This window comes from Mobula birostris, chromosome 30 (assembly GCF_030028105.1).
Source record: "Mobula birostris isolate sMobBir1 chromosome 30, sMobBir1.hap1, whole genome shotgun sequence".
Classification (NCBI taxonomy): domain Eukaryota; kingdom Metazoa; phylum Chordata; class Chondrichthyes; order Myliobatiformes; family Myliobatidae; genus Mobula; species Mobula birostris.
The window spans coordinates 5,303,360-5,331,309 of NC_092399.1; the positions used below are offsets into that span (position 1 = coordinate 5,303,360).

The 27,950-nt window shown below is 44.0% G+C and overlaps 1 protein-coding gene across 1 annotated transcript; it reads right to left on the bottom strand.

The window, feature by feature from the left end:
- Positions 1–5,075: 5,075 nt before the first annotated feature.
- On the bottom strand, positions 5,076–16,560 carry LOC140190460 (claudin-4-like). The gene is made up of 3 exons (XM_072247074.1): positions 15,999–16,560; positions 15,462–15,492; positions 5,076–5,313 (listed from the first exon to the last, which is right to left on the bottom strand). The coding sequence occupies exons 1-3, from the start codon at positions 16,558–16,560 to the stop codon at positions 5,076–5,078; spliced, it is 831 nt and encodes a 276-aa protein (XP_072103175.1).
- Positions 16,561–27,950: the final 11,390 nt, after the last annotated feature.

The window sequence follows — 27,950 nt, forward strand, 5'->3', positions numbered from 1 at the left end:
TGCCATTTTGGACTGAGGCTCGACTGGAAAGGAAGGGGGAAGATGACAGAATAAAGAGATGGGGGGAGGAAGGAGGATAGTTAGAAGGTGAAGTCAGGTGGGTGGGAAAGACAAGGGGCTGGAAAGGAAGGAATCTGATGGGAAGGGAGAGTAGACTATGGGAGAAAGGGAAAGAGAAGGGGACCCAGGGGGAGATGGTATGCAGATAGAGAAGGGGTAAGAGGCCATAAGAAGGGGGGAGGGGAAGAATTTTTTTTACCGGAAGGAGAATCAATGTTCATGCCATCTTTGAGGCTACCCAGGTGGACCACAAGGTGTTGCTCCTCCACCCTGTGGGTGGCCTCGTCTTGGCACAAAAGGAGGCCAAGGACCGAAAAGCTGAAACAGGAATCGGAATCGAAATTAAGATATTTGGCCACCGGGAAGTTCCAATTATATGCATATTTATTTCTTTAAGTTTAATCATTTTATACTTAAATCATGCCTTGGTAATTTGTTGCTTGTGTATCAGTATGTACATCTCTGTGCCCTGCAGCACGTTGCTCCAGTCCTGATTTGTAACAGACAAAAGGAGCCAAGAGGAAGTTTGGAAACCCCAGTAATGACTGAGAGCGTCAGAAATGACTGTGAGAGTCTGTAATTAGCGGGAGAGGGAGTGGCCGTATTTTCCTGTACATTGCAACATGAGGACTCATATTGCTGTATCTGTAGTCTCCCCATGTGGGCATTAGGTAGACCCTTAATGAGAAAAACCAAAACTTCTCTCCTACTGTAGCATCTGCCCGTCTATTAAATCTTTCCTGTGATTCTGTCCTGCTTCTGTAGCTGAGATGGAAACAGGCTGGGGTGATTTGTTCACTAACAGCTGCACAAGTACCACAAAAGGTAATGGATTCAGCTTAGTCCATCTCGGGAAAAGTCCTCCCAACCATTGAGCACATCTACATGAAACGCCATTGCAGGAAAGCAGCATCCATCATCAAGGACCCCCACCACCCAGGACATGCTCTCTTCTCACTGCTGCCATCAAAACAAAGCTACAAGGGCCTCAGGACTTGCACCGCCAGGTTCAGAAACAGTTGTTACCCCTCAGCCATCAGGCTCTTGAACCAAACTTCATTCAACTTCACTTGTCCCATCATTGTAAAGTTCCCACAACCAAAGGACTCACTTACACAGAGTCTTCATCTCATGTTCTCGGTATTTATTGCTTATTCATTTCTAATTATTGCTTATTTATTTATTATTATTGTTTGTTTATTTATTATTATTGCTTTTTTTTTACATTTGCACAGTAAGTTGTCTTCTGCACTCCAGTTGAATGTTCCAGTTGGGTGGTCTTTCATTGATTCTGTTATAGTTACTGTTCTATAGATTTGTTGATTATGCCCACAAGAAAATGAATCTCAAGGTTGCATATGGTGGCATATATGTACTTTGGTAATAAAAATTACTCTGAAATTTGAACTTTGAAGTCATGAAATAAAACTATTGTGTTTTTACATTGATCTCATCTGATTGAGTAATGTATATCATTACTTCCTATAAAATAAAATCTAACCGCATAAATGGCAGTTATGCCATTTTCTGTTGAACTCACTCTCCATAGAGCTGAGTTCAACCCCTTTTATGCACTCTTTGAAAGGAAGAATAAAACTAGACCCGTGTGAATCCCCACAGCATCTGGTAACCCTGTGACTTCTGTCTCAGAAACTGGCATCAGAAGATCACTCAGGATGCTGAACCCTGACAAGAAGTTAGAACAAGTTGGTGTATCTAGCAGATCACTGAAAACCTATGCCGACCAACTGGCCAGTGTATTCAAGGACATCTTCGATTTCTCACTGCTGCAGTCAGAGGCTCTCATCTGCTCCAAAAAGGCATCAATCTTACCAGTGCCCAAGAAGAGCAGGGTGGGGGGAGCTGCCTCAGTGGCTACCTCCCTGTGGCACTAACATCTACTGTGATGAAGTACTTTGAGAAACTGGTCATGGCCAGAATTGATTTCTGCATGAGCAAGGACTTGGACCCGGAACAATTTCCCTACTGCCTCAACAGATCTACAGCAGATGCAATTTCACCAGTTCTCCACTTGTCTTTGGAGTATCTAGGTATCAGTAAAACATAGGTTAGGCTATGGTTTCACAATTATAGTTTGGTGTATAACACAATTCTGTCAGTACTAATCAAAAAGTTTCAAAACCTGGGCCTCTGTATCTCCATCTACAAATGGATCCTTGATTTCCTCACTGGGAGAACACATTCAATGCTGACAATCAACATTGGCGCACCTCAGGGATGCATGCTTAGCTCTCTACTCTACTGTCTATACTCATGACTAGGTAGTTTGGCACAGCTCAGATGCTATCTATAAATTCACTGATGGCAGAATCTCAGATGGTGGTGAGGGGTCACACAGGAGCAAGATAGGTCAGCTGGTTGAGTGGTGTCACAAACACAACCTTGCACTCATCATCAGCAAGATCAAGGAATTGATTGTGGACTTCAGGAACAGGAAGATGGGTGGACACACACCAGACCTCACTGAGGGTTCAGTGGTGGAAAGGGTGAGATGCTTCATGTTCCTGTGTGACAACATCTTAGATGACCTCTCCCGGGCCCAACATATTGATGTGATTACGAGGGCAGCCTGCCAGCAGCTATACTTCATTATGACTCTTCAGAGGTTTGGCATGTCCCAAAAGACTCTAATAACTTTCTGTAGATGTACAGTGCAGAGCATTCTGACCGGTTGCATCATCGCATGGTATGGAGGCTCCAATGCACAGGGTCAAAAGAGGCTGCAGAGGGCCTTAGTCTCAGCCTGCTCCATTATGTCCTCCCCACCACAGATCACATCTTCAAAAGGCGGCACCTCTGGAAGGCAACGCCCATCGGAGAGCACCCTGTCCATCTGAGACATTCCCTCTTCTCAACGCTACCATCACAGAGGATGTACAGGAGCCTGAAGGCCCCAACTCAATGTTTTAGGGACAGATTCTTCACCTCCCTGATCAGATTCCTGAACAGCCCATGACCCCATGAATACTGCCTCGGATTAGCTCTTTTGGACTATTTATTTATCTGTTGTTTGCAACTTCCAGTAACAAAACAACAAATTTCAAGACAATTAGTCAGTGATAATAAACATGATTCTGATTCTCATATTCTTTGGAAAACCCTTAATCTGACCTCTTCTCTCCCTGAGGGAGGCAGGCATGATGGCAAGTTCCATTGCCTTTAAAGAGGCAGAGGCAAAATAGATTGGTGAAAAGGTGTAATCTTTAAGAAACGCATTCAAGAATTTTGTCTGTAGTGAGAAAAAGAGGAAAAGGAAAATTGTGACACTGAATCTAAGATGTCAGTAATAGAATTCAAGATGCCAAAATTAGAGGATGTGGAAATTCCAAGAACTCTCTCCTTTTCTCTGTATCTCTTTATCACCAGCTCTGCGCACGCTTGAGGTCGTTGACATAATAGATGGAAGAGGATGCTTCCTTTTATGGGAGAATGCAGAACAAGAGATCACTGTTGAAGAATGACACATTTAAGACAGACTGAAGCAACTTTATTTCTCTGAAACTTTCCCTCAAAAGGTGGTGGAAGCGGAGCCTTTGGCTCAAGTTGGCAGATTCTTGATACGCAAGTGTGGAAAGGATTGTGTAAAGTCACCGGGAACACAGAGTTGAGCTTACAGTCAGATTTTCCATGAGCTGATTAAGTGACGGAACAGGAGATGAAACTTTAATCCCCAAAGGTTCCAAAATATTCCTGGCAGGTTGCAACAGAACTCCACAATGTGGGCATATTCCCACTGAGCTGTAGGCAGCTGATAATATCTAGCATACTTTCATACAGTTCAGTGAAAGTGCTCACGGACCGGTTGTTCTGCATCTTCATTCTCCTGCTTTCTGTTGAAGTAGGTGACGTTGTGAATTATTAAAGAAGTCAGCTCATGTTTGTGCTTAGTGCAATAATAGAGTTAATTTCTGCTCTTTAAATTGTACTCTTGATTTCGAACTCAGCGTCTTGAATGGCAGACAGGCTCTCATGCTCTCCTGCTGTTAAGCAGCTGGTATGCTGTGTTTTCATTACACAATGCAGGCATTGGCACAGGTTGTAGAGTCGCCTACCTCTTTGCCTTTTTTCCCCATTGCCTTGCCTACACCTGTTGACTGGCAGACAACAATCTGGAAGGTTTATCAAATGTCCGTTCACATCTCATAACCCCACCCTCGCTCCCCCAACCTTGATTGATCGGTCAAACAACATGCCCACGGCAGCAGTAACCATCTCTTCCGTACAAATTGGAAACCTTTGTTACACCTCACTCCGAGTATTAACCAATATTAAAGGAAAATAGTACAATTTGTTGCATGTTGCAGTGTTCACCGAGCTGGCAAGCCAATTGCTAAACTTGGCGATCACCACAACAAACGCCTCAACCCAAAATTCACCACCATCATAATATAATTTCTTGGAACGCCAAGCTAGAAACATACCTTCTTGCAGTGACTGGACCATGCAATGATCCTCCCCTCCTTCCAGTTCACGAAAGGGTTATGCTGGGACAGCCAAAGGTGCCCAGGAATCAGGGGACTCAGTGATATAGAAACTAATGTCCTCCACATGATCTTCTATCCTCATCTGCAAGACCAATATCTGCCTGGAACCAAGCGGACGGCTGTCCAAGACAGTTGCAGCCATGGACTGGTTCAACTCCTGCAGCGGTCCGTTGAGCCGACGGGCGGTCCCCAAGTTCAGGAAATTTCCAGCTGCTCCAGAGTCGAAAAAAGCGTTCACCTCTTGTCGGTTCCTACCCGAGGAGATCTCCGTCCTCAGCATGGCATCAAAATCCATGAGATTTGGGGTAGTGGCTGCTACTGCCACAGTCCTCCCAACACTGGACGGTCTGAACAGCTCTCCTGATAGCTGCAGCTTTGGACGTTCGGCCCGCAGGTGACCTGCTTCCCCACAGTAATGGCAGCAACCTCGACTCCGATGCCGGAACCATGTGCATTGCCAGCGATCCTTACACGGCCGATTTGCCTGGGCTCGAGCAGGGGACAGGCTGGTCATGGTCCAAGATCAGGGATGGAACAACGATGCATTGAGGCCAGGCTTGGGCTAGCCCTGTTCAACTCCTTGAAGAAATCCCACTTACGCCCTGCCAGATGATTATCAAGACGAATGGACTGGTCAATCAGAACCTCTAAGTTCTCTGCTGGTTCTCCCACGGCAAGGGCATCCTTCAGTTCATCTCGAGTCTGTGGCGGTATGGAGTCGCCAAGGCCTCCACGTTCCAGCCATTCTCTTGGGTCAGGGTTCAAAACTCAATGGTGTAGTTAGCCGCTGAACATCCTCCCTGGTGAATCTTCATCTAATGGTCCGAGGCCTGGCTGGCTCCAGCAGGGTGATGGAACAGCTTCCTTGTGGCAGCCATGAATTCCTCCGAATCTGAGTAAATCTCTGACCTACATTCCCAATGCACGGTGGTCCAGGCCAGGGCTCTTCCAGTCAGAAGAGAGATCATGAAGACCACCTTTCCGTGCTCCGAAGGGAACTAGGATGGCTGGAGTTTGAACACTAATAAGCATTGAATGGGGAAGTCACAGCAAGGGCCTGGGTCACCGTTGAATATCTCTGGGATTGGAAGATGTACTGGCTCCACGGTGATTGACTGGCTCCCCCAAGCGACACTGACTCCCTCCTTGTGAAAAGTTGACAAAGGGCTACCTGGAGGTTGTGTATCTCCAGGCTCTGTCTGGAAATCTGCTCATGGTTAGGCACAGCTGACAAGAGACTCCGAAACCCTGCTGTGTCCATACTGGCTAAATCGTACTGTGACGAGAGTCCTTGATGAGGATGGTTTGGACCCAAATGCTGGAGTATCTGAAGCAAGGATAGAGACACGGAATAAAAATGGACCGAGAACTGAACACAAAACAAAACACTGGGTGAAATCTCTGGCCAGGCTTACAATTAATCACCAAGGCTCCATCCAGATGATCTTTCAATGCTGAACTCTTGATGTCCAAAACATGATTGCCAATTAGTGAATAGTCCTGAATGTTTAAAGGGGCAGTGCCATCTACTCATTCTCCAGAGTGTTAGAGCATCTAAACCCCTGAAGCTGGCATGGTTGAGTACATGTCATAACACAGTGTCTCTCTGGTGACTTTGATCACAGTCACATTAGTTTGAACAGTGGCCGATTTTATAAAAAAATAGGTTATTATGACAAAGTTCTTTCCAACTTGTCCTAGTGATTTCTGCTGACCTTATTCCATCTCAGGGCCATTAGCCCTCAATTAGTGTACTCTTTTCCAGAAACATGTGAGGTAAATAATCTTCAGTGCTTGGCATTACCTCGGCGGTCAATCAGAAATAACAAAGTGCATTGGCGAGGGCAGTGCAATTAACTTTGGTAATGGTTTTCATAAGGTCCCACATGAAAGGCTGTTCCTAAAGTTTGGAGGGTTGCCATTCATTGTCTATGTCTTAGCCTTATTTATCCCAACAGAATGCATCTGCCATTGCTCTGCCTGCCCACTTTTACAAACTGATTTTTACAAACATTCCGCAGCCTAACATTAACCACTGTTTCTTGTGCCTTCATGAACTTACTCATGACCACAATGTTCTTATCAAAACGATTAATGCATACAGCAAGCAGTGAGGGCATTGATCTCTGTGCTGGTCACAGGCTTTCAATTGTGTTAATGCCTTTTACTTCCAAGCCAATTTGCTATTTAATTGTCTCAAGTTCTTCCTCTGTACACTTCATGTACCAACCACTTCCTAGGTGAAAAGTTGACCCTAACATTCCTATTCAAACTCCTCCCTCTCACCTTAAACTCCTCGTTTTTCATTCCCAACCTTGGGGAAAAGACTGTGCATTGATCCTATCTGCACACCTGATCATTGCATAGACCCCGACCAAATTACTCCTCATTATCCTATATTCAAATGAAAAACACCCCAGACTGCATAACCTTCTCCATAACTCAATCTCTCAAGTTCTGATGACATCCTAATGAATCTCCTCTGCACACTATCCAGGTTATTGGCATCTGAACACTTGAGTTGAACTGAACTGAAATATGCCTTTTGATTTATGTTTTATATTCCATGTTTTCACTCTTTTTTGCCATTTGCATTATTTTTTTGCATGTGGGGGAAAGGTTTGATGTCTGAATGAGTTGGTTCCTTGGTTCTTCTTTGTTTCATGACTGTCTGTGAGGAAAACAAATTTCAGGGTTGTAAATTGTATACATACTTTGATAATAAATGTAATTTGAATCTCAAATCTTGAATCTTTGAATCTTTCTTTTAACAAAATTTACCAATTTACAAACCTAATGGCTGAGCTTTCTCCTGGATTGATATTTCAGTAATGGACTACAACACAGACTCATATCGATATTGCACTTGCAATGCCACCAACCCAGGATAAGTTGTGAAAGTTTTGAAAATTTTCCCAACATCCCAAAATAGGCCTGCCCCTGATATTTGTAGCATTGAGGGACTTTTCATTGCCATTATAGGAGCAATCGAATCTCAAAACAGACACTGGTTAAGAAAATGTGATGCAATTTAGTTTAGGCCAATTTCAAAACCCAGAGAGTGACACAGCAAAGATGATACTGGAACAAACCTTTCCAAAGCAAGAAAAAATCTGGAGCTTGCCTAGCACAAAAAGATGTGGAGAGTTGGAGGTAGGGTTCAATTAAAATGTTCAAAATGAAGGTTATTACTCCCTCAAAAACTGCTAATATCCTTACAGTTCTTCGTTTGAAGTTCTCTTGCCCTGCCACAGTACAAAATCTTCCTCCGTGCTTCTCCACGTCTGTCTCGATCAAATCAGGATTGTGCACGGCATCCTACTTCACAAATACGATATCATTCGGAACGGCTGTGCGCGCTGTGTCGCGCCGCCATCTTCTCCTCCCTCTCCCTTAAAGGGAGAGGGGTGGCTTTACTAGCCTGGGGAATGTCACGGTAGTGCTCAGTCAGGACAGACTGGAGAGCTCATCTAGTGAGGCATTATGGGTAGAACTGAAGAATAAGAAAGGTGTGATAATGTTAATGGGATTATATTATAGACCACCCAACAGTCTGCAGGATTTAGAGGAGCAAAATTGTAGAGAGAGCACAGACTGTTGCAAGAAACATGAGGTTGTTATAGTAGGTGAGTTTAACTTTCCACTTATTGACTAGGACTCACATACTGTCAATGGGCTGGATGGGAAAGAGTTTGTGAAATGTGTTCAGGAAAGTTTCCTTAATTAGTACATAGAAGTCCCAACTAGAGAGAGCGCGATACTCGATCTGTGATTAAGGAAATGAGACAGGGCAGGTGACAGAAGTTTGTGTAGAGGAACACTTTGCATCTAGTGATCATAATGCCATTAGTTTCACGGTAATTATGGAGAAGAATTGATCTGGTCCTCGGGTTGAGATTCCAAATTGGGGAAAGGACAATTTTGATGGTATCAGAATTGATCTGGCAAGCGTGGATTGGGACAGGCTGTTTTCTGGCAAAGGTGTACTTGGTAAGTGGGTTGCCATCAAGAATCAAATTTTCAGTGTACACTACATCCAAAGCCAGAATCAAAAGTTTGAGCATAGTGGGACCAATGTTCTGAGCTCCATATATTTCAATGTAAGAACTATTGTAGGAAAGATTGAAGAGGTTCAGGTGTGGATCAGCAAATGGAATTATGACATTGTAGCCAGTAGTGAGACTTGGTTTCAGGAAGGGCAGGACTGGCAGCTCGATGTTCCAGAGTAATGTTGTTTTATCCTTGCTAAAGCAAAAGGGTTAAAGGGGGAGGGGTGACTTTACTAGTTAGGGAAAATGTCACGATAGTGTTCAGTAAGGACAGACTGGAGAGCTCGTCTAGTGAGGCTTTAGGGATGGAACTGATGACCCTTTATGTTCCTGTCAGAAAAAAAAGCAAGGGTGACAGGTTTAAGGAACCTTGGTTTTTGAGAGATATTGAGGCCCTGATTAAGAAAAAGAAGGAGGTGCGTTGCAGGTATAGCCAGGTAGGAACAAATGAGGGGCTGATGGAGTATAAGAAATGCAAGAGAACACTAAAGAAAGAAATCAGGAGGGCGAAAAGAAGGCATGAGGTTGCCTTGCTGACAAGGTGAAGGAGAATCCTAAGAGATTCTACAAATATGTTAAGAGCAAAAGGATTGAAAGGGACAAAATTGGTCCCCTGGAAGATCAGAGATAACCTATGCATGGAGCTGAAGGAGATGGGGGAGATCTTAAATGGGTTTTTTGCATCTGTATTTACTCAGGAGATGGACACAGAGTCTATAGATGTGAGGCAATGCAGCAGCGAGGTCATGGACCCTATACAGTTTACAAAGGAGGAGGTGTTTATTGTCAAGGCAAATTAGGGCGGATAAATCCGCAGGGCCTGAAAATGTGTTCCCTCAGACCCTGTGAGAGGCTAGTGCAGGAATTATAGAGGCCCTAGCAGAGATATTTAAAACATTCTGAGCAATGGATGAGATGCAGGAGAAGTGGAAGATAGTTAATGTTGTTCCATTTTTTTAAGAAAGGCTCTAAGAATAGCCAGGAAATTATAGGCTGGTGAACCTGACATCAGCAGTGGGAAAGTTATTATGTGTGGTAAGTCATGTTCAACCAATCTTATCGAGTATTTTGAGGAAGTTACCTGGAAAGTGGATGAAAGCAAAGCAGTGGATTTTGTCCACATGGACTTTATGACAAGGTCCCACATAGGAGTTTCAGTCACTTGACATTCAAGGTAAGGTAGTAAATTGGATTAGACATCGGCTTTGCAGAAGAAGCCAAAGAGTGGTAGTAGATGGTTGCCTCTCTGACTGGAGGCTTGTGACTAGTGGTGTGCTGCAGGGATCGGTGCTGGGTCCATTGTTGTTTGTCATCTACATCAATGATTTGGATGACAATGTGGTCAACTGGATCAACAAATTTGCAGATGACACCAATACTGGGGGGTGTGGTGGACAAGAAGGAAGACTATCAAAGCCTACAGAGCGATCTGGACCGCTGGAAAAATGGGCTGAAAAATGGCCGATGGAACTTAATGTAGACAAGTGTGAGGTGTTGCACTTCAGGATAACTAACCAGGGTAGGACTTAAACAGTAGGCAATAGGGCACTGAGGAGTACAGTAGAACAAGGGGTCTGGGAATACAGGTACATATTCTTTGAAAGTGGTGTGACAGGTAGATAGGGTTGTAAGCAAATCTTTGGGCATAGTGGCTTCATAAATTAATGTATTGCCTACTATCACAACCCTATCTTTCTTGCAAAAGTTTCTGCTCCCTTGACTAATTTTTTTCTCTAAATCCTACAGTCTGTTGGGTGGTTCTATAATATAATCCCATTAACGTGGTCGTGCCTTTCTTAATACTCGTTCCACCCATAAAGCCGATGGGGCTAGACAGGTTAATGGGTTAGCACAGATATTGGATGAGACGAAGGGCCTGTATCTGTGCTGTAATGTTCAATGTTCTACGTTCTATGTTCTAAGACCCTTTATCAAAGTGATGAGAATTCACTGACGGGGCTTTGACCTTGGTAAATTGTTCCTTCAAATCAGCCTGTAACATGGTGAACCAACCATACCCTCCCATTGCTTCCCTGTCATTGAGCTGTGTGGGTGTGACCTCACCTGACTCCCTTCCAGATGCTTGGCATTAGTAGAAGATGGAGGCATGTTGCAGTTGTGCAAGACCTTGGTAGAGCAGCATTTGCAAAGCTGTGTTCATTCTTGGTGACGCTGCCGTAGGAAAGGCGCCATGAAGACCATAAGGCCATAGGAAATAGGACCAGAGTTAGGCCATTCGGCTTATCGAGCCTTCTCTGCCATTCCATCGTGGCTGATTTGTTATCCCTCTCAACCCCATTCTCCTGCCATCTCCTGTAACCTTTGATGCCCTGACTAATCAGGAACCTATCACCCTCTGTTTTAAATCTATGCAAATGACTTCTCCACAGCTGTCTGTGGGAATGAATTCCACAGGCTTGTCTCCATCTGGCTTAATAAATTCCTCCTCCTCTCTGTTCTAAAGGGATCGCCTTGTATTCTGAGGCTGTGCTCTCTGGTCCTAGACTCCCCCACTATCGAAAACTCTCCACATCTACGTTGTCTAGGTCTGATTGGTCTCAACGATATTCCCCACCTCCTCCCTCGTTCTTCTGAAGCTGGAGAAACTGCAGAAAATATTCACAAGGACGTTGGCAGGACTCAAGGGACTGAGTTATAACGAAGGTTTGAGCAGGCTAGGACTTCAGTCCTTAAAGTGTAGGAAAATGAAGGGTCATCCTATCAAAGTTTATAAAATCTTTTCCTCAGGATTCGGGAATCAAGAACCAGGGGGCATATTTAAGGTGAGAGAAGACAAATTTAATAGGAACCTGAGGGGCAATCTTTTCACCCAGAGAGTAGTGTGTGTAAGGTATGAGCACCCAGAGAAAGTGGCTGAGGCAGGCACATTTGCAATATTGATATGGCACTTGGACAGTTGCATGAATAGGAAAGCTATAGAGCAGGCCTTCCCAATCTGGGGCCCACTGACCCTCAGTTAATGGTAGAAGCCCATGGCATAAAATAAGTTGGGCACCCCTGGTTTAGACCATAAGACCATAAGACAAAGGAGCAGAAGTCGGCCATTTGGCCCATCGAGTCTGCTCCGCCATTTTATCATTAGCTGATCCATTCTCCTATTTAGTCCCACTCCCCCGCCTTCTCACCATAACCTCTGATTCCCTGGCTACTCAGATACCTATCAATCTCTGCCTTAAATACACCCAATGACTTGGCCTCCACTGCTGCCCGTGGCAACAAATTCCATAGACTCACCACCCTCTGACAAAAAAATTTCTTGCATTTCTGTTCTGAATGGGTGCCCTTCAATCCTTAAGTCATGCCCTCTCGTACTAGTCTCCCCCATCATGGGAAACAGCTTTGCCACATCCACTCTGTCCATGCCTCTCAACATTCAAAATGTTTCTATGAGGTCTCTCCTCATTCTTCTAAACTCCAAGGAATACAGTCCAAGAGCGGACAAACGTTTCTCATATGTTAACCCTCTCATTCCCAGAATTATTCTAGTGAATCTTCTCTGTACCCTCTCCAACGTCAGCACATCCTTTCTTAAATAAGGAGACCAAAACCGCCCACGGTACTCCAAGTGAGGTCTCACCAGCGCCTTATAGAGCCTCAACATCACATCCCTGCTCCTATACTCTATTCCTCTAGAAATGAATGCCAACATTGCATTCACTTTCTTCACCACCGACTCAATATGAAACAATATGAGCCAATTGTATACAGGTATGACTAGCCACGATGGGTATCTTAATTGACATGGATCGGTTGAGAAGAAGGGCCTTGTTCCACTCTGTATGAGACATAAGACAAAGGACATAGGAGCAAAATCTGGCCATGCTGGCCTCCCTGCTATTTCGTTCCTGCATTACTCCCTGTGTGATATTATCCAAAAGCATTAAAACGTTCGGTTATGGCCCAAGTGCGGAGAGAGAGAGAGAGACGAGGAAGTGGGTCAACAGTTCACTGAATTTAGTGAGAAATGTTGCAGAATTTACAGGAAAAGAAAAGCAATAAACACTAGGCCAACAGGGCCATTAACTAGAACTCTCACAATGAAAGTTAATGCCAACACTGTGGCTGGGAGCAATAACTAAATACTAAATGAAAACTGCTCCTTGACAGCGTCAGTCGAAATGGTCGTCCCCTTTCCCGGACAAGGGCGAGGGTAAGTAGGGAGGGCAAAAGTTGCTGTGCCTTTGGGCAAGTCGTGACAAGACTGGAATGAGAAGAAGGGAGTTAAATACCACCGTAAGGAAATAGTAATTAGCTGGTACGTGCATACTCATGAGCGTGAAGCCGAACCCACTCCACAGTCACCCCACACGGGCACAGAAACCCCGTAGCAGAGTCCATGTTTGTGACACATTTAGACTCGCAACACCCCTTCCCTACAGCTCTCCCTGGATCTCATACGGTACAGCATCCAACACAGAACAGGGAGAAAATTCCTGCAGCTGGACTTTGGGAAAACTGAAGCCTTCTCTTTTCATCTTACACCCTGGGAGACGTTGGGAGCTGAACCAGGTCACTGACAGCCTATTTATTCATTTCCAAGGTGAGACAAAACACACTTCCTTCCTCTGTCTCAACCACTGTCCCAGTTCAAACAAGATCGAAATCAACGAGGACGAGAGCGGAAGGCAAACGGATGCTCAGCGTCGCCTGCCTGCATTTGACTGGTCTCCCACTCCCTCTTGCTTGCTACTGCCAGAGGAAGGTGTGGACTGGACTCGTTTAGAGGACCGTGCAGTTCATGCAGTAAGTGTTTCTGGTTTCTGGTTACTCCTTTTTAATTGCTACTTGGTGCGATTTTGATCAGGCCGGACTGGCTCTGCGGCCTGCATTCAACGAACATCACGGCGCAAAATTGAACTGAACTGAACTGAACTTTTCTACACCATTTCAAGGCTTTGTGGTTTGATGCTCAATGTTGTATGTTTTCGCTTTTTTTTTGCTTTTTTTCCTCTTTTTTTGTGTGTTGGGTGTTTGATGCTTTCTTTGAATGGGTTCCATGGTGTTTCTTTGTTCAATGGCTGTTTGTGGGAAGACAAACCTCATGGATCTATACTGCATTAATGCTTCGATAATAAATGTACTTTGGCTGACTTTTTAAACTTAAACATGGTTGTTTTCAGAATCCCCCCTATCTCAGTAACTTCATTCAGCCTATAGGCTTCCAGCATCCTGCATTCTTCCACTTTTAATCTTTGCCAAACTTGATCATTCCATCTTGGAAGTTGTGCCTTTAATTGGCTAAGCACATAGCTTTGGAATGCCTGCCTTAGGCCTCTACTTCCCTGTGACCCTTTAGGATTCATAGCTAATGTCTTTGACCACATAATTTGTCCCCAGACATTCTGTCTTCCTTTGTGACTCATTGTCATTTATTATCTCTCCAGTGAGGCAGCTTAAGGCTCTTGAACTAATGGTTTATAAATATTTTTTGTCAGTATTTACAGGGCAAATCAGTTTCTGGAAGGAATCCTCAGACAGGAAAATATTTCTTGTTGCCTCACAAAGGACCATTGCTGACTCTGTTGTCACTCAAGAGTGCTTTTGTCTTGATTAAATGCATGAAGTCCAGATGGGATGAATGTTCAACAACACGCACAAAATGCCTGAGAAACTCAGCAGGCCAGGGAGCACCTATGGACAAGAGTACAGTCGATGTTTCAGGGTGAGACCCTTCATCAGGACTGGAAAGAGAGATGAGGAGTCAGGGTAAGAAGGTGGGGGGGGGGAAGGAGGGGAGAAGGAAGTACAAGGTGGGAGGTGATCGGTGAAACTAGGTGAGGGGGAGGGGGTGAAGTAAAGAGCCGGGAAGTTGATTGGAGAAAGAGATAAAAGGCTAGAGGAGGGGGAATCTGATAGGAGAGGATAAAAGACCATGGAAGAAAGTGAAAGAGGAGGACCACCAGAAGGAGGTGATGGACGGGTAAGGAGATAGGGTGAGAGAGGGAAACAGGAATGGGGAATGGCAAGGAGCGGGCAATAACCAGAAATTCGAGAAACCAATGTTCATGACATCAGGTTGGAGGCTACTGAGTCATAATATAAGGTGTTGCTCCTCCAAACTGAGTGTAGCCTCATCACGGCAATTGAGGAGGCCATGGACTGACATATCAGAATGGGAATGGGGAGTAGAATTGAGATAGGAGATCCTGCTTTTTCTGAGTGGACAGAGTGTAGGTGCTCAGTGAAATGGTCTCCAAAATATGTCCGGTCTCACCAATATGCAGGTGGCTACACCAGGAGCACCGGATACAGAAGATGACCCCAACAGTCTCAGAGGTGAGGTGTCGTCTTACCCGGAAGGACTGTTTGGGGCCCTGAATGGTAGTGAGGGAGGAGGTATGAGGGCAGGTAAGGCACTTGTTCCGCTTGCAAGAATAAGTACCAGGAGGGAGATCAATGGGAGGGGATGAGTGGACAAGGGAGTCACATAGGAAGCGATCCCTGTGGAAAGCATAGAGTGGGGGGAGGGAAAGGTGGGCTTGGTGGTGGGATCCCGTTGGAGATGGCGGAGAATTATTGCTGGATATAGAGGCTAGTAGGGTGGTAGATTAGGACAAGAGGATCCCCATCCCTGGTGTGGCGGTAGGAGGTCGGGGTGAGGGCAATGTTGATGGTAGAGAAAGGAAAGCCCTTTCTTTGAAGGAGGAGGACACCTCATTATTTTTGGAATGAAAAGCTTTATTCTGAGAGCAGATGCAGTGGAGACGAAGGAACTGAGAGAAGGGGATGGCACAGTGGCCTGCTGAGTTACCCCAGCATCGTGTGTGTGTGTGTTTGTGTGTGTGTGTGTGTGTGTGTGTGTGTGTGTGTGTGTGTGTGTGCGCGCGTGTGCTGTTTTGAATTTCCAGCATCTGCAGATTTCCTCATGTTTGGGATAAATGTGCTCTTTCTTTCTCTGTCCATCCCTGGCAATGCTGAAGTCAACCAGGGTTAACAGAACAATACCACAACCAACACACACGGAGCGCTGGAGGAGCATAGAGGCAGCATCTATGGACAGAAATGAATAGTAGATATTTCGGGCAATACCACAAATGAGATAGAAACCTGGCAAATCCTATACCTGAAGTTGTAAGTATAAAAGTATAAGTACATATCATTCTGACCTAGACAGAGATTGTAATTTATTGTTAGCAGTGTTATCCAATATACAGCTGCAGATTCATAACACAGTATAACTATGACAAACCATCAAGAAAAATTGACAAAACTTTATTACAAACTTGGAAATCTCAGGAGGGGAGGAGGAAAGCTCAGACGTATTCCTTCATTAGGTAACCAGACGGAACATTTCGAGTCAGCAGTGAAGATTGATTTGCTGTTTTATTTCTCTGAGGTACTCGTCCGTCCTCACTCCCCGTCGGGAAAGAGCAACAGAGGAAGGCTCCTCCAATACCAAGGAAACAGCTGGCTGTCCAGCCCACGTAAAGTGCATCTCCCAGCTCCCACTTCAAGTTCTCCGGCAGCAGTGGGTTATAAAAATCGGTGATGATGTTGTGAGCAGCCCATGAGACAGGAACCAGGACACACAGCCCAGCAAAGATGAAGAAGGAGCCAGCAACTGTGACGATATAACCCTTTGTTTTACGGTCATCTCCAGCACAGTAGGTGCACTTCATTCCCACTGTTGCTACCAGGATAGCTAGAAGTCCAGAGGAAATGGCCAGGCACATGAAGGCTCTTGCCAACTGTACATCCCCAGCGAGGTCGAGCACCGAGTCATAGCTATCACATACCAACCTGCCCGAAGTCTGTTGGTAGACGCAGGTCATCCAGATTCCTTCCCATGTGATCTCCGTGTTCAGTATGGTACTTCCAATGAATGGCGTGATCTTCCACTGTGGCATCCCTGTTGCCGCACAAGCACACATCCACCCTATTATACCAATGAGGAAGCCAAGAAATTCCAGGGCAGTGCTAGCCATTGTCTTCACAATCCCTCTGTGTATCTCACAACCAGTTTGTTTTCCCTACCTCTATCTCTCTTCGGTCAGCTGCTGCCGTTCGGTCTTTTTTTTAAATCTTTGTCTCTCTATTTTCTCTTATTTTGTCTGATTCTGTATCTCACCTTTCTTGTTGATGTCTCACTCCTTGCTCTTCTTTGCTGAGAGCCTCCAGCTTTGTTTCTCTGTCTTGCTTGTACTGTCTTAATATTTTTCTTCTCTTTCTTTTCCTCTCTCTCGGTCCCTTTCTTTCTCTCTGATCCGACGACACGTCAGTGAATGTTATTGCCTGGGTCACCCTCGCACGTTCCTGATTTGAGCCACTGACCAGATCAAAGGGGGGACAGGCAAAGTACCTGAAGCAAAATAAAAAAACAATATGGCTTGCTGCAGTGTGACCGCTGTGTATAGACAGAAGCTGGATGGTGGCGTCAGCAGCTCGTAGAACTATACCTGTCTCAGATGTCAAAGGATGGATTTCTGTTTGGGGGGATGGGGTGAAATGAAAGAAAGAGCAGAAATAGGGAACTGCAGACATCAGCTAAGCAAAAGGTTGAAGTCGTTCAATAACAATGTGATTGATACTGTGTATTCGTACAGCAACATCTTTTCAGCGACTCAAATTATATTGAAAGTGTTCACATCAATTTTTCCTGTTGTTAAAAGAAAGGGGAGTAGAGGGAAATATTGCAAAAATCATGTCAAACTCCCAGGACTGCAAGACACACACAAAAGTTGCTGGTGAACGCAGCAGGCCAGGCAGCATCTCCAGGAAGATGTACAGTCGATGTTTCGGGCCGAGACCCTTTGCCAGGACTAACTGAAAGAAGAGCTAGTAAGAGATTTGAAAGTTGGAGGGGGAGGGAGAGATCCAAAATGATAGGAGAAGACAGGAGGGGGAGGGATGGAGCCAAGAGCTGGAAAGGTGATTGGCAAAAGGGATATGAAAGGATCATGGGACAGGAGGCCCAGGGAGAAAGAAAAGTTGGAGGGGAGAAGCCCAGAGGATGAGCAAGGGGTATAGTGAGAGGGACAGAGGGAGAAAAAGGAGAGAGAAAAAGAATGTGTGTATATTAATAAATAAATAACGGATTGGAAGACTGTGTGAGCAGAAGTCAGGAGAACTCGGAGTTCAGGATCCCATCATCGGCTAGTCTGGGGTCAATACCCAAGATCAGAAGACTGAAGGCTGGTCAGAAGCCCAGACGTGAGAGCCCAATGGCTGGAGACTGGAGGCCCAGAGGCGTAGGGTTGGAGAACTGTCTGGGTGCAGGTGGCTGAGAGGCAGGAAAGGGAGCTTGCTATGCAGTTGTTGTTCTGCCGAGTATTGTGCACATTTTATTGTTGCGCCAGAATGTGTGGTGACACTTGTGGGCTTCCCACGGCAACCCCTTTGGTGTGTTGGCTGTAAATGCAAGCAACAAGTTTCACTGCATGCTTTGATCTACAGCACCGTGCAAAAGTCTTAGACACGCACTGTATATACAGCTAGGGTGCCTAGGACTTCTGCGCAGTACTGTGTTTGTAAACACGGAGTGGAGATCGAGTTTGTAAATCTGGTGGGAACAAAGGATGGTGGGAATGGTGAGGGTGGAGTGCCATGGGAGGGGTGTGAGGCAGGTGGCAGAGAAGTGCCAGGGTGGGCGATGGGGCAGGTGCCACTTCCAGACGACAGCCAGCCCTGACACCCCAGGCAAAGTAACTTGATCCCAAGCAATTGCTTTATTGATCATTACAGAATGTCTCTCTGGTGCTCCCCACTCCTAATTACTACAGTGCTCTGCAAAAGTCTTGGGCACTCTAGCTATATATATGTGCCTAAGACTATTGCACAGTACTCTAGCTGTGATAAATAAATCAAAATCTGAATCTAAATCTGAAAGTTGACATCAATTTGCCTCCAATCACCCTGAAATTTGTTTGGCCTCACTTACAGTGTACACTGAGTGGCCTATTTATTGGGAACCCATTTAAAGAAAACACCAAATGTCCAACACACAAAAAAAAGAACAAATCACACAAACAGCAAAAAACAAGAGCAAAACACAGATTATAAAGCATCACAGCGCAGAGTCGCTGAAACAGTCTAGGAAAGTTCAGCTTACTTCAGTTCAATTCAATTTAATGTTGTGTCGTTCGTCAACTGTGGGCCACAGAGCTAGTCTGCCCCAATCAAAATCTCGCAAAATAGCAATTAAAAAAAAGAAGTAACCAAAAACACATATGACATGAACTGCAAAGTCCCGTCCATAGACTCATTAACCCTTCCTTAAGGCCAAAGACTCCGGCTGCATCGAGTGAGAGTGAGAGAGAGACTGGTCAAATGCAGGCACCTTCTTCGGGGAGCAGTGAGCTAGCACAAGTGAGAAACCGGTCACACGCAGGCCCAGAATCCTAACCCAGTTTTACTCATTTGGTTTCAGGAGTATGAGCTGGTTGTCGTTTCCAAGACTACTGCTTACGGTGATCAACTCAAAATTCAAAGTAAATTTATTATCAAAGTTCAGATAGCAGGATGGAGATACGTCTCTAGCAAAGGAGGTATAAGGCACTTCTTCCCTCTGCTATCCTGCAGATCACCCGTGGTCAAGGTGCAGCACCTGCTTAGCCCCCGATCTGGGTCATGTGAAGCCATGGGAGCAGGTGGTGGATGGTCATGTGAGCTGCTGGTGCATGTCACAAGCCCTGGTTATGCAACCACTGACAGCAGGCAGACAATCTCCAAAGAGTATTGATAATGGCCGGGGTCACCCATCGTGTAAAGACACTGCCCAGAAGAAGACAATGGCAAACCACTTTTGTAGAAAAATATGTCAGGAACAAACAGGGTCATGGAAAGACCATGATCGCCTATGTCAAATGACATGGCGCATAATGAATGCACAATAATCAAAGTATATAAATGTTACCATGTACAACTCGGAGATACATTTTCTTGAGGGCATACTCAATAAATCTATAGAATAATTATAATAACAGAATCAATGAAAGTCTGTATACTACATGCAACCTCGAGATTCATCTTCTTGCAGGCAGCCACAAAACAAAGAAACACAATGGAATCCCCTAATAAACCCCTCATGACAAAGACCATCAAACACCCAATGTGTGAAAAAAGAACAAATTGTCCAAACAATAAAAACGTAAACAGAATCTCTCATGTTTATGACCCTCCCAATTTCCCTTCTGCATCATTATGGCAACAGATGTTACTATATTTTTCACTCTTGTGTAGTTTAATTTGTCTTTCTGTCTTTAACAAAGTTTCTTATTGTGAAGTCATCCTTAAACGTCAGCCCAGATCAGAGGTGAGAGCCAATTTTGCTCACTCGCCCATCACTTCTCTCTCCTCTTGCTGTTCCGTTGTTGGGTCAATTTAAATGCTGGCCCACATAGACTGAAAAGACAGGGTGTCAGTCAGGACGAGAGCCGATATCGCTGGTCCTCTGCGATGGTCATCTCCACGGGGCTGAGACTATGAATGCTGCCCCAGCTCCCGTGCTCCGTGCCCACTAATACAATGAACTGATAAGCGAGGCTTTGGGCCTACTACAGGCTGCTCTGGGATTCGGCTCTGAGGACTCCATTTTGATTCAGAGTGCTGTCATTCATTTCAATTGTTTGCATAATTTGTATTTTTTTTCTTTCTCTTGCCCATTGAGTCCTAGATCTTTTATTTTTATTTTTATTCTTCTTTTTCTTTAAATTGAGTTCTTTCAGGCTTCTTGCTTTGCCGCTACCTGTGAGCAAGCAAATCACAAGGTTGTATAATTTATGCATTCTTTGACAATAAATGTGCTTGAATCTTGAATCTTAAACAAACCAAGTTTTGAAAGACTCCCTAAAAGACCAGTGTTCCTCCAGCATTTTGAGCATATGAGCTCATTACATCCGACAACATTTTGGCATCTAGAGATGCCTGTTGCCATGGCTGCTTTGTCCTCACCCTTTCACAGATATTTCTTTGTCCCATCTATTCCTTCCTCCACTTTCTTGATTCAACATTATCAAAGGACTGTGTTGTGTATTTAATATTTCAATGACATTTGAGTAATCTTGTACATATATTGTTCAATGAAGCATTCTTATTCATTTAAATAATTAATTGCAGGTTATATGTAAAAATACGCTAACTGGCTATATCATCACGCTACATGTGATACGTGGGCGCCTTGTTGAAAGTAAAAGACAAAGTTCCATCTGCATTCTCGGACTCCCTGTTTAATGTTTTAATTTAATGTTTTGGCATTAGGGTTGGGATCCCCTGCAACAGGTCCATGCATGGTGATCATTCAGTCTGTGTTTAGTTCATTTCATGTCGAGGAAAGTAGTAACAAAAAAGAGCGACAGAACCAGAAACAGAAACAAGAACACATCATTAGCCTGAATTGAAGTCCAAATCTACAATCTGTATCGATTTAAACCTTGCTCTGCGCTATCCGCCGACTGCACCAGGGGAGAGAGAAATCACTTGAACACAAGGACCTTCCCTCAGGAGCAGCAAAGAGTCTTCCAACTGAAATGTTAACCATCTTTCTCCTTTCACAGATGCTGCCTAGCCTACTGAGTGTTTCTAGCACTTCCCCTCACACTTTAGAGTTCCAGTATTGCATTTTATTTCGTTTTGATAAACAGCTCATGGCACCACTGTCTAACCAGAAAAGACAATGAGGAAAGCTTATTCAAGAGAGCCGTCAAGTTCCCAGGCAAGGTTTAAGTTTGTCCTGAATCTAAAGTAAAGATAACTCAAGGACTATGAATTAATAGGTGATTTCTAATTGTTTATCAATGCTGAAAAGTCTGTCTTTTTCTTGCATTCGAGCATCAAAATTTTCCTTGAGCTGTCTGAATCCAACTCAGGCCTTACAAGAGCCTACGTCAGAAAGAAATTTCCTTTCTCTGTTAACTTGCATGCTAGCTGGGCAACTTCTTGTCTCTGTTAAAATATTAGGTAGATGTTTCTTCAATTAGGATATATGAATTGGTGCACTAGCACATCACCTTCAAAGTGTCACTGGTTAATCTGTTAGGTGTACTACTGAGCCTCACACCCTGATTCGGTGATCCATTGTCTCATTTCTATATACATTGTATGGTTATATACGTTACATATATGTATATAGTTAAATGACAATAAACCTAGCTTGATTTGGTATGAGATGGTGAAACTTCCAGGTATCATCTGGCAAAGACTTCATTAACTCTGCTGTGATAACTTCGGCTGAAATTCAGAGGTAATCCGAGACACTAATATTTATTTGTTGTGTCACACTTTCCCTTTTCATTATGTAGAAACGCTAGCTAGCTGTATGGAGCTTTCTCTTTTACCACATGTTGATTTGAAGAAAAGAATCCTCAATGCCTGAATGAGCAGAAAGCGCCATCTGGGTAGAAGTTCCCACCATCTTTCCCTTGGAATCATATTAAGCTCCAGTGTTACTGGTGTGAATCGACACCCACTACAGTGAGGAATTTGTTCAATTTTATTTTCTTTAATTGGGATACAGCGCGGAATTGTCTCCCAACAATCCCTAATTTAACCCTAGCCTAATCATGGGACAATTTACTACGACCAATTAACCTACCTAGTACACCTTTGGAGGAAACCAGAGCACCCGGAGGAAAAAATCATAGTCATGGGGAGAACTCCTTTACAGGCGGCGGTGGGAATTGGACCTGGGTTGCTGGTACTGTAAAGCGTTGTGCTAAACACTCTGCTAATTTTAATATCTCTTTTAGACTTTCCATCTACAGCCACAAAACCTGAATAATTAAATCGGCTCTTGTCACATTCCCCTTGCAGTCAGCTAAGCAGAGAGGGAGCATTTGGGCACGCAGTTAATAAACTGAGGGAGAGAACAGTGAAAAGAGTTCTAGATTGGCCTGACCGTTTCAGCAACAGTATCGTTGTCGGTGCATTGTGATCAGAAAGCTGATCCTGACTTCTGCTTGAAACATTACTTTAGAACATACAACAGTACATCAAAGTACAGGCTGTTCAGCCCACAAGTTATGCAGATCTTTTAACCTACTCTCTAAGATCAATCTTACCCTTCCCTCCCACATAGCCCTCCATTTGTCTTTCATCCATGTGCCTATCTAAGATACTCTTGGACGTCCATTGTGTATCTGTATCTACTACCACCCCTAGCAGATCGTTCCACAGCTGTAGGTGCAAAAAAATCCTCTGGCATTCCCCACCCCCCACCTCCGTACCTTAGGCATTTTCACCCTGGGAAAAAGTCTCTGGCTGTTACAGCAGAGAGCCCTGCTAGGCAAGACACCAAACTTCCAGTCTCACCAATGAAAACTATCAGCTTGTCCATTATTTCCACTTTATTTTCATTGCTGATCTCCTTCATGCCTCAGTTTAAATCCAAAGACATTTCTTTGTTTAATTCAAGCTCAACTGTTCCTGTTCTCACTCTGTAGGCTCATGTTTCTAACAAACTCACACCAAATTCCCTCGACCATCACTTCTAGAGGCTGCTACGTTTCCTTGAGCAATCCTCAATGTAAACTTGCTTTTGATCCATTTCCCTCTATTGCTTTGTGATCTTCCCCAGACCCACATCCCTCTGAAATTTCTGCCCTCTTCCAAATGTCAACTCATGTGTGCCCCAGTGCTCATTACCTTCAACACTCATTGCCTTTCCTTCAGTTAGTTAGTTCCTAAACTCCAGTACTGCCCCTCTAGCAGAATCAGAATCAGAATCAGAATCAGGTTTATTATCACCGGCATGTGACGTGAAATTTGTTAACTTATGCAACATATAATCTAGCAGAGGAAAAAAATAAATAAAATAAAACATAATAATAACAAATAAACAAGTAAATCAATTACGTATATTGAATACATTAAAAAATGTGCAAAAACAGAAATACTGCATATTAAAAAAAAGGTGAGGCAGTGTCCAAAGCTTCAATATCTATTTAGGAATCGGATGGAAGAAGCTGTTCCTGAATCGCTGAGTGTCTGCATCATCCTTTCTTAATATTAAAGATCCTCCTTAAAACTTATCTATAACATGGCTTAACTTCAAATATTGAGTGCTAAGAAATTCTAGGGAGTGCTACATAAATGCAAGTTATTGTTATTGGTGGTACAGATAAGAAAGTTGAGCTCAGTCTTTGTGCTTCAGATATTTATTTGTTTTAAAGTAAGTTTCCCCTCAATAAAATATTGGAAGTTTCTGGTTTCATTGTAGAAACATCTCTGGAAAATTCATGATAGTTCAGCTTTGATGCGAATGCTGGGTTAAGCTCATTATTTTATCCATCGTGGTTGTTTCCCAAAGAAATTCAATGTATTCAGACATGGAAATCCTTGGGACTGTTATACTGTTATGAAACTGTTACAATAAATAACAAGGACATGAGATAAAGAATCCTGCAAAGTGAGTCCAGAGGTTCTGGGAACATTTCAATGATGGGGCGAGTGAATTTGAGCGAAGTTATCCCCTTTTGGCTCTTGAAACTCTTGCTCGCTAAGCAAGCCAATCTCTGCAATGTCGGAGGGGGTCACAGATCTGATAATCTCACTTGCAGCCTGTTTTCTCTCTCTCTCTCTAACTCTGACTCGACATATTCTGACTCTCTCGCTCTGCTGTTCACTCGCCCCGCACCAGCTGTGATCCAACCTAAACTCTCTTGCCCCTGCATCAAGAAGATGCCCCTTTCATACCTTTCAAAACCCCTTACACTGGTGCTTTTTCATACATTTGGTACCTGCACCTGCAGGGTGACCTCACCTTCCCCAGAGAAACATGTTTTTCACCACTTTCATCTGTTATGGCTGTGGACTTGTACTCCCTTAACTTTCTCAAAACATGGTTCTCTTCTATTTTCCAAAACAATCCCTCTCCAAGCTAACAGCATTTTGCTTGACAGACCTCAGTTTTATTTTAGCATATACCAAGAAGGAATCACATTAACCTTTCTTCCTTACAAGCAGTGTTAGTTATATTAATCATATCTTCCATTGCAAATCTATTTTCTGCATAATACACATCAAAATTTGAAGAGAAGAGCAGCTCAGAATTAAAAGGAACCATAAGTATGCAAGACATAATTTATGCTTGGGTGGCGGGTGGAGATACATCTCTACCAGAATCAGAATCAGAATCAGGTTTATTTTCACCGGCATGTGACATGAAATTTGTTAACTTAGGAGCAGCAGTTCAATACAATACATAACCTAGCAGAGAAAAAATAACAAGTAAATCAATTACATTATTGAATAGATTTTTAAAAATGTGCAAAAATGGAAATACTATATATAACAACAAAGTGAGGTGGTGTCCAAAGATTCAGTGTCCATTTAGGAATTGGATGGCAGAGGGGAAGAAGCTGTTCCTGAATCGCTGAGTGTGTGCCTTCAGGCTTCTGTACCTCCTACCTGATGGTAACAGTGAGAAAAGGGCATGCCCTGGGTGCTGGAGGACACCCAATAATGGACGCTGCCTTTCTGAGACACCACTCCCTAAAGATGGTATAAGGTGCTCCTCTCCTGGCTTGCCTGCAGGTCACCATTGGCCAAGGTGTAGCACCTGCTTAGTCACTCCCCCAGTCAGGGCCACTTGAAGTCATGGGAGCAGGTAGTGGATGGTCGTATGAGCAAGTGGTGGATGGTCGTATGAGCAAGTGGTGGATGGTCGTATGAGCAGCTGGTGCATATCACAAGTCCTGGTTATGCGACAACTGACACCAGGCAGACAACCTCTGAAGAGTATTGATAATGGCTGGGGTCACCCGTCTTGTAAAGGCGCTTCCCAGAAAAAGGCAATGGCAAACCATTTTTGTAGAAAAATTTGCCAAGAACAATCACGGTCATGGAAAGACCACGATCGCCCACATCATACGACATGGCGCATAATTATAATGATGATGCTGGGGTAGAGATTTAATGAGTTATTGTTGCAGATGGAAACAATACAGTATTTCTAACGTTGTAATGGAGAGGAAAAGGATAGGAGGGATGGAGGAATGGATTTAGAGAGGGAAGTGTTCAGGACGGAGGACATAAGAGAGAGTGTTTAATGAGACTACATGTTAAAAGGAAGAATTTTATGGGAGAATAATTTGAGACATGGATTGTTAAACCCCAGTTATGGACAGAAGAGAGGTAGGGTGTACTTAAATCTGAATCGGAAACTGAAGATATGAAGATATCAGTTAAAAAATGATGAATGAGGATTGTAGAAGATCTGAAGACTGAGCAGATTCAGGAAGAAGAGCCAGTGTGGAGATGGGAGATGGGATATGGGTGATGGGTGATGGGTGATGGGTGATGGGTGATGGAAGATGGGAGATGGGTGATGGGAGATGGGTGATGGGAGATGGGAAATGGGAGATGGAAGATGGGAGATGGGAGATGGGTGATGGGAGATGGGTGATGAGAGATGGGAGATGGGAGATGGGTGATGGGAGATGGGTGATGGGTGATGGGAGATGGGAGATGGGTGATGGGAGATGGGTGATGGGAGATGGGAAATAGGAGATGGTAGATGGAAGATGGGAGATGGCTGATGGGAGATGTGTGATGGGTGATGGGAGATGGGAGATGGGAGATGGGTGATGGGTGATGGGAGATGGGAGATGGGAGATGGGAGATGGGTGCTGGGAGATGGGAGATGGGTGATGGGAGATGGGAGATGGGTGATGGGAGATGGGAGATGGGTGATGGGAGATGGGAGATGGGTGATGGGAGATGGGAAATGGGAAATGGGATATGGGAGATGGATGATGGGAGATGGGAAATGGGAAATGGGATATGGGAGATGGATGATGGGAGATGGGTGATGGGAGATGGGAGATGGGAGATGGGTGGTGGGAGGGGAGATGGGAGACGGGAGACAGGAGATGGGAGGTGGGTGATGGGAGGAGGGAGATGGGAGATGGGAGATGGGTGATGAGGAAACTTGCATATTTGGTGGTCAGAGTTTAAAGAAACACACACAAAATGCTGGAGGAACTCAGCAGACCAGGCAGCATCTATGGAAAAGAGTACAGTCGACGTTTTGGCCCAAAATGTCAACTGTAGTTTTTTTGCATAGATGCTGCCTGGCCTGCTGGGTCCTCCAGCATTTTATGTGTGTTGCTCTGATTTCCGGCATCTGAAGATTTTCTCTTGTTAGAGATTCAAGGAAGCCTGAATACAAAGAGGAGGTTCTAATAAGCATGTGTAATCAGGGCAGATCAGATCTCCTCTTCCATAAGACAAAGGAGCAGAATTAGGCCATTCAGCCCATCGAGTCTGCTCTGCCATTCCATCATTCCAATGAATATGCTTTAACTCTGACCAAAAGGAGCACCCCTATTAATGTGACAGCTGCATTCTCACTACATCAGCAATCCCAATGACTTGCCGATTTGTTTTAAAATATGAAGTACAACTTGAACTTGGAAAACTAATTTTTTCTCAAAACTAGTGAACCTGGTTAAGAAGGTTACTCTCTTACTTCCATTAGAGATTAGTTGTCACCAAACATTGGAAAAAGTACATACCTTATTGCATTAACTATAGTTTTTGTCCCCCACAAGGATTTTGTCTCTCCTATTTGCATTTAAACCTATGTACAAGGATAAACGTAATGACTTTACAGTTTCATTGAGTACAACATCTCCATCAGCACCGGTACACTGCAAGGCTATGTGCTTCACCTTCTCCCCCTGCTCTACTCGTTTTATACTTGTGACCGTGAGGCTAAGCACAGCTCCAATACAATATTTAAATTTGCAGACGACACCGCTGTTGTTGGCCAAATCAAAGCTGGTGATGGATCAGCATATAGAAGGCAGATTGAAAATCTCTCTCTCTATCAGCAAGACCAAGAAGCTAATTATTGACTTCCAGAGGAGGAAGCCAGAGGTCCATGAGCCAGTCTGCACTGGGGGAATCAGAGGAAGAGAGAGTCAGTGCTTTAAATTACTCAACTTCCCTCGCCCCGTTACCAAACTGTTCCCACAACCTTCTATACGGCCTCACTTTCAAGAACTCTTCATCTCATGTTCTCAATATGTATTGCTTATTTGCTGATTATTATTATTATTTCCTTTATCTTTTGTATTTGCTCAGTTTGTTGTTTTTTGCACGTTGGTCGTTTGTCCGTCCTGTTGGGTGTGGTCTTTCATTGATTCATTTATGGTTCTTGGATTTACTGAGTATGCCCGCAAGAAAATTAATCTCAGGGTTCGTATATGGTGATGTACAGTATATGTACTTCGATAATAAATTTACTTTGAACTTTGATATTTTAAACTTACTGCATTTTGTCAGAAGATAAAAACCTGAACAAATGTATCAACCTCCATAGAATGAAACACACCGGGACACCAGATTTCAGTTTGTCAAAAGAACTTTCTTTCTTATT

Bases quoted from the DNA above. Each gene is read 5' to 3' on its own strand.
- LOC140190460 (XM_072247074.1), bottom strand. From the start codon at position 16,560: ATGGCTAGCACTGCCCTGGAATTTCTTGGCTTCCTCATTGGTATAATA. The intron at 15,493-15,998 runs CGACGGGGAGTG...ACATGAGGAAAT, and splicing joins CTTCCTCTGTTGCTCTTTCC to CTGCAGATGCTGGAAATTCA. The intron at 5,314-15,461 runs GCGCGCACACAC...CCCTGACCCAAG, and splicing joins GGAAATTCAAAACAGCACAC to AGAATGGCTGGAACGTGGAG.